A 14,502-nucleotide genomic window follows, 5' to 3' on the forward strand; every position below is an offset into this window, starting at 1 on the left:
AAGTTAAAGTTAAATTAAATTAAAATTAAACTATTTGGCCAACATGGAAAATGTTATTTGTGGCAGAAATGCACATCAACCACATCGTAAAATACAGTGGTGGTTGCGTCATGCTGTCGGGATGCTTTTTTGTCACCAGAGACAGTGTAACTTGTGTTGATAAAAAAACAAATGAACAGAATTACATACAGAACAATCATAGAAAACTTGTTAGAGGTGACAAAAGACTTGAGGCTGAGGTTCACATTTGAGAGGGTTAAAACCTGTCAACATAAAATGGATTAGTTAAAGTCAGGGGCTCTCAAATCCATACGGAAGAGGATTAGGGCCACCGAAAAAAAAATAATAATAATTCTCAGAATTCTGACTTTATTCTCAGAATTCTGACGTTTAGTTTTTTTTCGGTGGCCCTAATCCTCTTCCATAAATCCAGGCCTCCAGGACCAATGTCTTCAACTTTTAGGTGTGTTGGACCAGCAACACAACTAAAAGCTGCAGGACAATGGCCCTCAAGGCCTGGATTTGAGAACCCCTGTTTTAGGTTAAAGCAAATTTGTTTGTCAGATTTGAAAATGTGAAAAACATCAAGAGGTTTGTACACTTTTTTCAGCAGACTATATCTGTAAAATTATGTAAATCATTAAAACTACAACAACAACAAAAGAACTGTCCATGCAGACATTTCCCATTGCACTGACTTGTCTGTTCTACATAAAATAGAAAATGGTTAGTTCTTGACCTTATTTTACTTGAACTAGACAAAAAGCTTTTGGTGAAATTGATGCACCAAGTTGTGCCACATCAATTTAATGATAAGACCTGTTGGTTCTGACCTTTTCTTCCAGCCTGACACAGTGATCCTCCCAACCATATAGGGGGCCTGAGTCCCCATATGGTTGTGTGTTTGTGTTCACAAACACAAGCTGCTCATTCATTCGGGTCCTGAGGAGACCAAATCAAATTACGAACACATATCTCCCACAATCTAGTGCGACAGGATCACCCTCTAGGCAGGGCTGAAATGGATACAGCAATATACAACCAAAGGAAAAGCGGCAGGATGGAGTGGCGCGGGTTATAGAGAGGAGAGCAAGCACTGTGGGTGGGGAAGAATCCAAACTGTTGTAAACATGGTGACAAAAGGCAGTTTAATTGATTCCATGGCATCTCATCAATTTTGATCAAAATGAAATGAGCCTCTGAACGTCTGAAAAGGTTAAAACAAATTGAACGAGGAAATCACAGCAAGTAATCACAGTTAGTCTAACAGGGAGCATTTAATGAGGAGTTCGTCTCTCCACACTTCCTTTCAGCCTCCTTTATGCCCTACATACATTTTTGTGTTTCTATTAATCTTGGCATGCATATTAACATGATGCTCACAACCACATACAGAAATCAGAGTTGGTTCAAGTGGCTTCATGGCTGAAAAACATTTGAGTGCTTTGCTTTATAAAATAAATAAAAAAAACTACCAGAAAAAACACCTTATTTGAAAATAATAAATACAAATATGTTTAAAATGTGTAATTGAGAAAGCAAATAAATATGTTGAGAATTCTTCTTTTTACACAATGAGCATAAATGATGGGTCATACAGATGTTAACTGAGTTGAAGGAACCCCATAGAAACATGTTATCAATCTGAAGGGATGGATAACACTGCCAGGTCTTAAAGCAAAATGTACATTTTTTGTAATGTTTGAAGAATAAAAATAATACAACTAAAGTGACACACACAGATTAATGACTCAACTGCACCCACAGCCATACAAGAAGATTTAATACACTCAACATCAGAGATTCTGTAGGCTCCTGGTACATGCAGAAGAAAAACATATTTCTTAAATACTGTATCTATTTGTCTAAACTAATTTTATTTGTTTTTATCAAATGTGTCATTGGCTTCTTCTATTTAATTTGCATTTTTACCAAATTTTTATCATTACATTAGAGTTCAACATAAATAAAACATAATGCTTTATCTATATTTTTTTTAGGTTTTTAAATGTTTGTGTAAACAATCAGTTTTTATGCTCAAGTACATCTCTGATGTTCCTCACTTACAATTTTATTCATTTATTATATTTTATTTATTTATTCTTTTCAGCTGTAAAATGTGTAAAAAAAAATATTTACTTAACTTGTTGATGGTTCTTTTCATTTGTTGTCACATCTGCAAAGTTCTTTGTGTTACATTTCTTCTGTATGAAAACCTCTGTAGAAATAAAATCAGACTCTTTGATGTGTATGTATGAGTTTGCATGTAAAATGTGCACCGAAGTGAAGCCAGAGGCCAGTGTTGTAAAATCGTTGGAGAAACCTGAGAGGGAAACAGAGGGCACCCCTAAAATCCCAGGAGGAGCCTCCTCCAAGGTTACAAGCAGGACAAACAAGAAAGCCAAAAAAAAACAACAGTTTTTCATATTAATCCCAGCTGGGGCTTTTCTTTTTAGTTTGCAAGTTTTCCCCATGAATTCATGAGTTTTCTTTAGGTATCCCAACTTCCTTCCACAGCTAAAAAATATGTATGTCAGAATAATTGGTCACTTAAAAAAAATCAAGTAGTTAAGAGTGTTTTGAAGTGAAACCCTCTGGGCTGGTATCCAGCTCCACTTTTGGACCTGAACCTCCGGCTGCCATGTCACCCTAAACAGGATTAAGCAGACAGTGGATGAAGGCATATTTTAGGATTTATATTCTCATGCCAGCAAAATATTGAGAAATCATTGCTTTGATTTTACTTTGCTTTCTGTACTTCCATTTGATTGAATTATTTTGCTAAACGTGTAATATTTTCTCACTGATTGCTGTTAGAATTCACCAGAGATGCATTTATTTTTTTACCCAAATACATCTGCCTTCATAAAGAACATCCCTAATTTCTACGTATTAGGAAAACACCAGACATTCAGACTCTAATTCTCATTTAACAAATGTATGTGTCAACCTAAATCTAATTTTGTTATCTAGGGTCCAAATGTCACATTTTATTAAAACCTAGAGAGTTGGATGGGCTCACGCTAGACAGAGAACAGCTAACTGCTGGCACCTTGTGGCTGTTATAGAGAAACATCATTACAGCTGCTGAAAAAGTAATTAGATTTCATGGTGAATAAAATAAGAAAACTTAAACTGAAATAAAAGCGAAACAAAGAGCAAGTATTCTGTTATTGTTTTATTCTAAAAAGCAAACTTTGCAATTTTCATAAAAAAAAAACAAAAAAACAATAACACAGCTCACATAATAGCAATACGCTCCACTACATAAATAACAATGCGGCTTTTTACCCCTATGGAATATGCTGCTGTGAAGAAGCACTGTTGGCTTTTTGCTCACAAATTGCCCTATTTTCAATGCTTGATTTGCTTTAGTCAACTTAAAGCAGCACGGGCACTCTGCTGTCTCAGCAACAACTATCATCAGTAGAAATGCAAATAGGTACACATGCAAAGCAAACTTCTGTCTAATTACACGGCCGACTTACAAGGTTTTTGTCCCTGAGCGCTGCAAAAAAGTGTAAGGCGCAGCATCTATGTTCAATGTAAACATAGCTTTCGTGCAGAATATAACTCTGGCTCACCAGACTGGAAAGCTCTTACTGCAGCTTACTGAACACTAATTATACAGCAACACAGAAGCACAGGGATCCTTTGCTCATGATTAAAGATACAGTGGTTTGGCATTTTTGTTTCTTATGTAAATACAAACCACAAAGACAAAGAATAAGGTGCACAGGGTTGTGTTCATCTCAGTGCAACAGAGTGATTCTACAAAAAAACAAAAAAATAGGATTCAAGTATAACTATGGAAGAATGTACTGCTACGCTAAGATGATTCTTAACAGAAGATTAATCTTATTTAACTTTTTTTTTCTCCATCCTATGACAAATACTCGTTATGTGATGATTAATTGAAAATCTATAAGGCACTACTTTTTAAATAAAAAAGGACTCTAAAATCAAATGCTTTAATTGTTTGACTTAGATGGCAACAACTTAGCCTTGAATTTGTTTTTATTTTGTTTTTTCTGCCAGCGCAATTAAGCAAAGTTTACAGGCATTGGTAGTCTCAGTCATCCTTCTTGTCAGAGATGCTGTCCTCAGTTGCTTCTCCTTTACGGATTTGCCCGGCTAATTGCAGATCGCCCGGCATTGCCTCTTGACTCGCTTGGTATCTCTGAAGTTCCAGGTAGGTTGTGAAGAGTTTGGCATACTCGGGGTGGCTTGAGGCAAACATCTGGAATTCATCTGAAAATCAAGGAAGAAAAACATATTAATATCTGGTGGAACAATTCCACACAGATTTTGACTCAATAGGTCACATGACCTAGAAGCTACTGAAGAGAAATACTAAATTTAAACTAAAAAAAAAATAGGTAACAAAAATAAAACAAGAATTAAAATAGAATAAAAATGTGTGTGCTTCATATATACAGCTTAGTACAGCAATTACACACTGATTTCTAGTCAATGTGGCACACAATAGAGAAGCTATTGAAGAAAATAGATTATTAAATATTAAAATTATTTAAAATATTGAATATGACTTGACATTTTAATAGAGGGTATTGTGTCTCCTATTGGAATATCCAATGTCCAACTCGAAACAAACTTCACTGTGGTTGGCAACATGATAAAAACACCGGGATAAAGTTTGCTTTGGTCTGTGGCCTGTAAAGATGGCACAGAGCAACTGCGCGAGACGAAAACACCCCACAACGTCTTATAGTGGTTCCAAAGTTCTATTAGCCAATAGAATGAGCTGAACATAGAAGGCAGCTCTCTTCATGAACATAAAGATGCACATGGAGAAGCAGAAAAAGGCCGAGCAGAAAAAAGACAAGCAGAAAAAGGACAAATAGAAAAAGGAGAGGAAGCAACGACAAAACAAGGAGGGCTTGTATGAGGAAAAGACAAAACAAAATATCTAATTTTCTTGACAAAAATGCATGTTTAGGGCAAATGAAAAAGAAAATATATACATTTCTTGACGGAAATTCATGTGTAAGGACAAAGAAAAACTAGATGTATATTTATGCTTTTATTTCTCATTATGTCAATTTTGGTCCTCCATATTACCTGGAAGTTAAAGTAATGAAAAATGTATTCAATTACTCGCTGCACACATTCCAGTGTCTATGCCAAAACACTTGTACAAACAACCTAGGAGCATCTAAATGCCAAAATGTAGCTTGACATAAAAAAGATAGCACAAATAACTTACTGAAAGTGATAAAACCAGAACCATCTGCATTAATCTCGTTGAAGAGCTTTGTCGTGTCCAGGTCTGGCACTCCCAGAGCAGAACGCAGCAGAGCGTTAAACTCATCAAGGGAGACTTTCCCATCTTCATCTATGTCAAACAGCTGCAGCAGAGAAAGCAAAAAGTTAAGAGTTAAATTTATGTTTCCTTCAAAGGTTGGCAGGCAGGGAAGGAAATTATTATTAAATAACAGAAAGGTTGTTGGGAGACAAAATACAGCGACTTAAATTTTGTTGTATTAATTGTATTAGGAAAAGCTTTCAGTTACGGTAAATAAATGCAAAAACTGTTTGTTCAAAATTATATTTGGTTTCATGTCCGGCAAAATGACTCCAGCAGACACTCTTTGTTAACTTGATGTTGTCCATGCCTTTCTGTCTCTGGTTTCTAGCTGCTTCTGACTGCTGTGCACAGACAGTAAAGGCAGATCTGGGAGCAGAATCTTTGTACTTCCAGCTTATGTTCCTCATTATTTACTTAAAAAAATCGAATGAAAAAATAACAGCAGCAGGAAACGCTGCCCAAATAGAATAAGTTGATGAATAAAGAATTGCAATTAAAGCACCAGTTTTGAAGAACTCTTCCTACTCAAATAGATAAGTTACCATCAATGTGAATATTTCCCCCCATCCTACCTGGAAAGCCATTTTTAGAACATCTTCGGTGTTTGCTGGTCGGCACAAGATGTTGACACCGATAACATACTCCCTGAAGTCAATTGTACCATCCCCATCCTGCACAGTGCAAGACAAGCAAAGCTGACTGTGTCAGGAATTCACATTGTTTATCCATCATCTGGAATTCATTAAATATATACCAGATTGTATCAATAGTTCTGACAGTGACACAAGAACAGGTAATGAGAAACAAAAATAATTCTTTTTTTTTCTTTTTTTTAAGTACAGTTTATACATCAAATGTGATACTGGAAGTTGCTTTTGCATTTAGTTCTGTACATCAACTCAAAACTACACGCTCACTGGTTCCAATAAGAAAGATCTGCAATAGTTAATATAAATAAATTTCTGATATCACACAAAACAAGTGAATTTTTATCATTTGTAGTAAACTTTAACTTGAGCAGAGCATCAACAGCCTTTATTCAACAGTAATCTGACAAGAAGGGGGCTGAGAGAAGAGGGTAAAGAGATGAGGCAATTGCAACGAGGACGGGACTCGAAATCAGGAAGTAGCACAACTTTACACAGTACAGTGGAGATGTTACTCACACTGACATCTTATTAAATTATTTTAAACCATAGAAACATAGAAAACAAATTTCCAAAACAATTTGGTCCACTGTAATATTGAAACCCACCCAGTGCCTAAACAGAAGATAGTGCAAGTTTTTAGCAAGAGTATTATTCAGCAGTCAAAGCTGCAATGGGACATTATAGGTTTTGGAAACAAACATCCTCACCCTGTCAAACAAGGCAAACAGCTCAGCAAGAACAGGGTTTACAGGAAGCTTTAGGATTCTCGCAAACTCCTCAATGGTTATGTTCCCTCCCTTGCAGGAAGAGGCCATGGCTGCAAAACTCTCAAGTTCCTTCTTCAAACAGTCCCACTTCAGACTACATGAACAAAGACAAAAGTGATCACCCTTTCCCCCCTCTTCTACTAAAATGGCATTGGAAAAAAAATTATAAAGTCTGAAGAGGTGCAGGAGATGTTCTTACTTGAGTTTTCGACTGATTTTAGTGAACTCCACCAGGCCAGTCTCCATGGGAAGTGTTAGCTCTCCAGCTGAGATCATGAGGCGGCAGTCTTCATAAGTGTGGTCAGTCACTGGAACGCCCAAAGCCCTGAAGGTAAGAATCTCAGCAGTCAGCCTAAATGATTTTAGATGTGGATGCAAACAAAATTTAGGCATTCAAATATCATGGGTGAAATAACCAAACTCAGCATGCTCCAGTCTTTCGCACACTGGAGCATGTATAAATATATACTTCCAATTTTCTATTGAGTCTTGTTCCTCTATGTACTAAAGGGGGAAAAAAAGTAAAATGGGTGATTCAAAGCAAGGGAATTGTTTTGTATACCAGCTTTCAACAACAGACAAATGAATTCCATGAGACTTAACAGACACATGGACAATGAGCACTCACTTGGCCATGATGTCTCTCACTCTGCTGGCAAAAAGAGTGGGGCTTTTCTTCTCATCCTCTTTGGGGACGTATGGTGGCAGGAACTGGAAAACAGAACAAAAAGCAGAAAAGGGTTGCATAGAAGGTCAAGCAGAAAGCAAACTTCTAAGCCAGACACTTTGTTACCTCAATCTCCACCGTGGTGTAGAGCTGGCACAATGTCAGCAGCAGCACCATAGTCCTGTGTGTAAAACAAGGAGGAAAGTTCATTTAAAGTTACAAAAATGCTGTTAGTCTTTAAAATGCTCCCAGATGTATAAAACATAAACACAGATTTCATGCAGGCATGGTGCACCAACGAATCAAAAATGAAACTCAAACACTATTAAAGCCACAGATTAAATTTAATCAATTAAATAAGATTGTAAATAATACTCACGCAGTATGACCTTGCCACGTCCAGGTCACTGTATCCTAAAGAGCAAGCATTAAATTTTTAAAAACACATTGTAATATGGAATGTGGAAAAGGCAAATCAGGTGATAATTATCTAACACTGAGATTCCATGTATTTTTTTAAAGTAGCGATCTAATGATTGCTCATTTATATCACTAGAGGATCATGAGTCAAAAATGTTAATGTTATAATTTTTGATAAACTGCCTTCTAGATGTGACTACAGCATGGGAGGATGCAAGTGTATCATCATTAAATTGGGCAGTATACATCTGTATCATAATCAAAATCTCTGCATGATTATAACACAATTCTTAAAGTAAGACATGAGTTATTGTACAGCAATCATAACACTCACTATTTTGTTGGGATATCTAAGAAGAACCGGCTGCACTGGAACCCCTGGGATAAAGGCACCTACAAAAGAGATGATGCTTTCATTATAGAAGAATGACACTGGAATAACATTCCTATCTTCTGACCCAACTCAGAACAAATTGGCCACACACTCGAGAAGAATCTACATTAAAAATTTATTGGAGGCCACAACATGAAGAGGTTTTCTAGGTGAGAATTTAGCTGAACACAGAAGCAGAAGAAGAAGTCATGCAAGAGGAAGCGACGTCTTTACTTAGCAAGTAAAGACTAATGAGTAATGGAAACCAGAACTAAAACAGCCAACAAATTAAAACTGTTAGCATTTGCAACTAAGACCAACTATACAGTTGTGTAAATACAGTACAGACCAAAAGTTTGGACACACCTTCTAATTGAATTCAATTAGAAGGTGTGTCCAAACCTTTGGTCTGTACTGTATATAGCAATAATTGCCCTCTTATACTTCTATTCTATTATTAGTCACATTTATAAATCTATATTTTTTAACATTTTTTATATCAAACAAAGATAACCTGAATGAATACATAATGAAACTTTTAAATTATTATGTCACTTATTAAGTGGAAAACATCAGTCAAATCAAACTGTAAACAGTTATTTGTAGTAACTGGTTCTCAGTCGATCAAAGCGCAGTGAAGAAATTTAGCCCACTCTTCTTTGCAGAATTGGATGGAATTAGCCAAATTGGATGGTTTTTGAGCATGTCACACTATATATAATGTTTTGTCTGGATTTAAGTCCAGACTTTGGTTATGCCACTCCAAAACCTGCATTATGTTTTTACTTTGTCCATTTTACCACAAAATGTCAAAATGGACAATGGACCATTTTTTCTAACTAACCAAACCCTTTGCTTTGGTTAGTTAGATTCTTTATTTCATGGTTACTTGTCAAACCATCAAATCTACCAAAGTAAAGAACAAACCAAATTGGTGTGTTATGAAACTTTCACAGTTCAGGTCTTCACACAAAAATGAAAGTGTCAGTCAAATTTCAAGTTTATTTGTATTATACATTTCATCGACATTAGAAGCAACTATAAAGTACTGATATAAAGAAGGTAATTTCACTTGCCGCTTAAAAAAAACAACTGTAAAATTAATTTAAGAAAGTCACAAGTCATTGAAGTTTACCTGGTTTAAAAGTGATAAGACATGAGCGGTTTGTGCATGTTCCCTCTGGAAATATCAGCACCTAAAGGACAAAACATTATTTTTATTTTAAAACTATACTTTTCCAAATTATTCTAGTCATTTAGAAGTAATATAAACCTCTTATGAGTACATTATGTAACATTATATACAAGTAATTTTGAAAAGTTTATTTTTTTCAGTTATGCAAATTGCTAAGTAAATTACACTGTTTACAAACAGATATTTTTTATGCCAACATTTCTACTAATTATAATGACACTAATTAAAATTCAACATTCGGCATTATAAAATTAGATCAGACCAACAAAACGTACATATTCATTACCGAATCATGGGCTAAATAAAAAGTATGCTTACTAATTGCTTAAATATTCTTTTATTCTGGCAAACAAGCCTCAGAATAAGTTGTGGCTTTCTTTCAGTTTCTGTCCTTGTGTTGTTTACGAACCTGTGGCCAAAGGCCCTCAGATTTAGCCCGACTTTCGATCGCCAATATTGTGTTCTTCCTGGAGTCTGGGTCAGTTCTAGAGACCAGCACTGGTTGGAAACAACGGATAATTCCTGCAGAGAAAGTCAAACATCCTTGATGTTAAAACATACAAGAAAAAAAAAGAACACATTTCCCAGTCTCGCTTTATGTTTCCATTGTATTTTAAGGAAGCAAGCTACTTGTAACTGTTTACAGTTCAATCTTTGCAAGTGTCTTCACTAAAAATGTATCAGTGGTGTTTTTATTGATATTGTGCTGAATATTGACACCAGAAATGTCACCACATAACATACATGCCTCCTAGAATTAAAACACTGCAAAAGAGAGTGTGAAATTTTGCTGTCAGATGAAGACAGAAAAAAAACATCTTAAAATAGTTTCACACTTGTGTCACATCACAAGTTAACAAATACACCCTTCATTCCCTGAAGCACACATGCCTCAACATTGTTCAAGACACAGCACGATTGAGAAATGTCTTACTGCCAAAGATGGGCGTAGCCAGGTTCTCGACCCGAGAGACAGTGGAGGGCAGGCCGGATACAAGGCATGCAATCGCGTCAAAAAAGGCAGAGTGGGGGGCCACTGCCAGAATGGGGGCCTCGAGGCTGCTGACCTGTTTACCCTTCACCACAACTCTGAATCCCATGGCAAAGTAGTAGGCCCTCCCCAAGGCAACCATCACTCTTTCACACATGAGCCTATAAATGGTGCAGAAGAAAATATACAGAACGAGAGTTTTATTAGCAATTTTCAGGGTTTCCCTTTGGCGACTATTTTAGTTATTCTTTAAACAAAAAAAACAGAACAATGAAAATCCTTATGAAACAGGCTAGGTTACCAAACTGAGCCTCTATATTTGTAACAAATGTCTCGTCCGTAGACAAGGGAAAAGGTAGGAAGTGACACTGCAGAGTGAGTTACTTAGGCTAAACATTAAGTGGCAGAGTGGCGCTTTTATAAGCAATGAAACTTTGAACCTCTAATAACTAGACTCCATGTGGGAGGAAGCTTAAAACAATGTGATGCTAATATTAGCTTAACATTAATACAGGCCACTGAGTTATGTACAGTGGCCTGTATTAATTATTTTACTGTACTGGAAAAACAAATGGCTTCTGCATCTAACCGGCATAACGTCGTTGTAGATTAGGTGTATGTATTACTTTTTCTGACAAAGACATGTCAGAATACAAAGGTTTACTTCACCTTTTTCCATTAAGTTAGTGACTTGATGAAATTTGCTGGGTTTTCTTTGATAAAAACATTTTAAGCAATTTGAATATCAAACAGAACTTGACTGCATTGTTTGATAATTATAAGTAATTTGCAATATATGTAGCTGACTTGGGAATCGGTATGTATGATTGAATTAAACTTGTTTTGTAAATTGCCTTGAAACGACAATTGCTATGAATTGGAGTATAAATACCGTAAACTGAAGTATCTTTCAGCAGGAAAATGCTCACTGTCACAATGCCAAAAAACTGTTTAGAAATTGTTTGAGGAGCACAGCAATTGGTTAGAGGTGTTGACTTGGCCCTACATTCGCCAGATCTCAAACTAATTCAGCATTTCTGGATTATGCTGGATGAATAAATCAAATGCACACAGACCCCAACTTGCAGTTTACATAGCTTAAAGATCTGCTGCTAACACTTAGGTGCCAGTCCATACCTCAATGAATCACAATGTTTTGATTGCAAAACATATGCAGAACATACAGAAAACATGCTGTCAAACTCCTTTTTTAGGCACTTGAAAAGGAACACTTATGTAAAAGCAAGAATTCCTTTTTAAGTTTCCCTTATACACCCTGATAATACCACTATTTCCTTCCTGAGAGCTGTGGGGAGCTGAGATAATGCTTGTGGGTCAGATATGATCTTGCAAGAAATGTTTCAGCAGAAGAGCATGCACCAATACTTAAGCTATGTCAGCTGCTATTATTTTGAGAAAGTGCAGACTTTTGCCGAGTCCATTTTATGAATCTGTAAAAGCTACTTCTCCTTGTTTTAGGTAAATTCTCTCATGATGAAACCAAATATGTTCTGTAGTTTTAAGTTATTTCTTCAGTGGTACTTTTTGGTAAGTTGCCAATTTCCTATGTGCCCACAGAAGTACCACTGGCGACACACCTATGATCTATACTTTCCTAAGTATGACAGGAAATCTTATGCAAAAGACTTGGTATATGTCAATTCAAAAATTGTATTTAATAATATTATATTTTGCCATGTTTTTAGTACCATTTTATACAAAATGTTTTTTTTTATTGTTGCTGGAAAGGTCTGGAAACATTTTGGGTTGTGAAATACAAAGAGTATTTTTCTAGGGGAACACCCCAGTTATGATGAACAGAAAAAAATTGTAACATTATTAAAAATCGTTGGTCATACAACTGTTTACCTGTAGGGCTGCAGGTAGATGAATTTGCATATACAAATGTCAATCCACACAAACCTGATACAAATCAAATAAACAAGATTATATCAAGGTTAGCGTGTGTTCTTTTTACATATGTTTTTTTCCAGGTTCTGTATTTGGTTTCTATTTTTGAATGAGTTGTACAGTCAAAATAGTAATATGTAGTCAGTCACAAGTGTGGTTGGTTTCAGACATAAAAGTGCACCAAGGTATTAAAAAGCTATGGTTTCAAAACTGCTAAGCACTTCCGTCACACCATTTATACACTATAATCAAATTAATGCATGACAAAGTGCAAGCAAAACCAGATGTGGTTTTTTTCTGACTAAATAGAGCATAAAAAGTAGTGCAGTGCTACACATCCTACACCTCTAGTCAGACTGTTCAAAGAAGCCTGGTCTACTTTTTTGTGACACAACAAAATTCTGATATCTGGAAACATTTTGGGTTATGAAAAACAAAAAGGGTGTGAAAACTAGAGGATCACCACCAATCATCAGATAAGTAACAAGAAGTCTGTTATGCTTCTTACCCAAGCTGATGAAGCTGCTAACAGAAATCTGCATTGGCTATGTGCATTTTTTTCTTCAACAAGGAAAGTACTCCAGTACCACAGCTTCTATCTGTTTCTTAGTGTCTGCTCCATCCTCTCAAAACCCAGTCTCTCTTACTGAGAGAGATTCTGTTAGGGTTACAAAAGAGTTGTTCCTTTCCACTGTTAACACATGTTACACAATAGAAGAAACTGCTGTAAAGTCAATGACTCTTGAGTACAAGTACTTAAACTCTTGAGTACAATTTTGGGTACTCTATACCTCTGACTGTAAGGTGTTTTTCTTAGCATTGGATGTTTTAAATGCTGACGTTTTTCTTGATATTTTATGTATTTATATTTAATTTTGATTTTGAATGTCTGATTAAATCCTATGCGTGAAAATTAAAGCCATACCACTTGTTTTTTTTCTAATGAAATATTTACTGATGTCTCTCATATCGTTTTCAGTGCCATTAATAGAGATCATCTTGACCCTTGCCGAATGTTATCTGCAAACGTCTAATTAACACTTGCATTCAACGTTCGCTAAACGTTCATAACAACGTTAATAGGACGTTGTCTGAATGTTCAGCGCTAGCTGGGTAACAGTTTATGTATATTATCCAACATCGGCTTTGTCATGACTCTTTTTTTCGTCCTTTTTCTCTAAGTTAGACAAATATGGAAAGAGTGTCATGGTTTGGGGTTACTCGAAGCAGAACAACCTCAATTGAGGGCTAATTTGAAGCAGGATATGTTGCATCCATAGTTACCGTCTCCAGCCTGTCATTGGTTCCACTGTTCCTTTTAAAGGTTGTTTAAAAGTGATTATAAAAGCCACAGGCCAGGTCAACGTCAGAACCAGAGACATGAGGATGACCCGAAGAGGCACCAGGAAAATTCCCAACAGGACACACTGCACGAAGAGGAGAGTGGGAATCATGAACACATAAGAACCAATACAGCAAGCGAATGAACAACACTTGACAATCACACGTTCTATTGTGTATATCCCAGTAAACCGTGTGCTCGTGAAAGCTCACAATCACCGTCATTGTTGGTGCTGCAAGTAGATTATCAAAGGCATTAAAGGCCCTGGTTACACAGTAGACCGTGTGTGTCTGTCTGTGCGTCTGAAACATAACATGAGCGTTGCGTTGCAAAAGCAGCTACAACTTCAGCGCTTGCTTTAATAAGAGCACTAAAACAACCACCGCATACTCACTTTTATTACTGTAGCCTTGGATATTTTGGTGTCTTGAACGAACGGGTTGATGACCGCAGGAAGGAGCAGAGATTCTTGTCTCGGCAGGGCGAACACTCGCTGTTGCGGCATCGTGTACAGTCTTCGGTAAAGCAGGCACTCACTGCGCCGTTATGTTATCATCACACTTCCTTTAACTGGGGTTTGTTCTCTTTTCTTCCCGCAGCATGCGACCGGTGCAGTTTAAACTTCCACAGACATACAGGGTCTGACAACCACGAAGCTCCACCTCCAAAGTGATTGGAACCGCTGCCACTGAATATTTTTTGCACTCATGTTTTTTTGTTTGTTTTTTTTCCCATTATTATTCTGCTTTACTTGAAAACATTATCTGCTCTCCCGATCAATTTCAATTCTAATGAAACCTATGTCACAAACAAAGGCTAAAGGCCAAAGCACTAATCTATGGTGTATGTGAGATTAA

General features: G+C 36.5%; 1 protein-coding gene across 1 annotated transcript; it reads right to left on the bottom strand.

Moving 5' to 3' along the window:
- Nucleotides 1–3,163: 3,163 nt before the first annotated feature.
- Nucleotides 3,164–14,319, bottom strand: lpcat2 (lysophosphatidylcholine acyltransferase 2). Its single transcript, XM_044133271.1, has 14 exons — nt 14,040–14,319; nt 13,588–13,730; nt 10,336–10,553; nt 9,811–9,923; nt 9,342–9,402; nt 8,168–8,226; nt 7,793–7,827; nt 7,540–7,594; nt 7,375–7,457; nt 6,946–7,071; nt 6,687–6,840; nt 5,902–6,000; nt 5,228–5,369; nt 3,164–4,251 (listed from the first exon to the last, which is right to left on the bottom strand). Exons 1-14 carry the CDS (start codon nt 14,148–14,150, stop codon nt 4,073–4,075), a joined length of 1,578 nt encoding a protein of 525 aa, XP_043989206.1. The 5' UTR covers nt 14,151–14,319; the 3' UTR covers nt 3,164–4,072.
- Nucleotides 14,320–14,502: the final 183 nt, after the last annotated feature.

Source organism: Gambusia affinis, linkage group LG02 (assembly GCF_019740435.1).
Source record: "Gambusia affinis linkage group LG02, SWU_Gaff_1.0, whole genome shotgun sequence".
In the NCBI taxonomy this organism is placed as follows: domain Eukaryota; kingdom Metazoa; phylum Chordata; class Actinopteri; order Cyprinodontiformes; family Poeciliidae; genus Gambusia; species Gambusia affinis.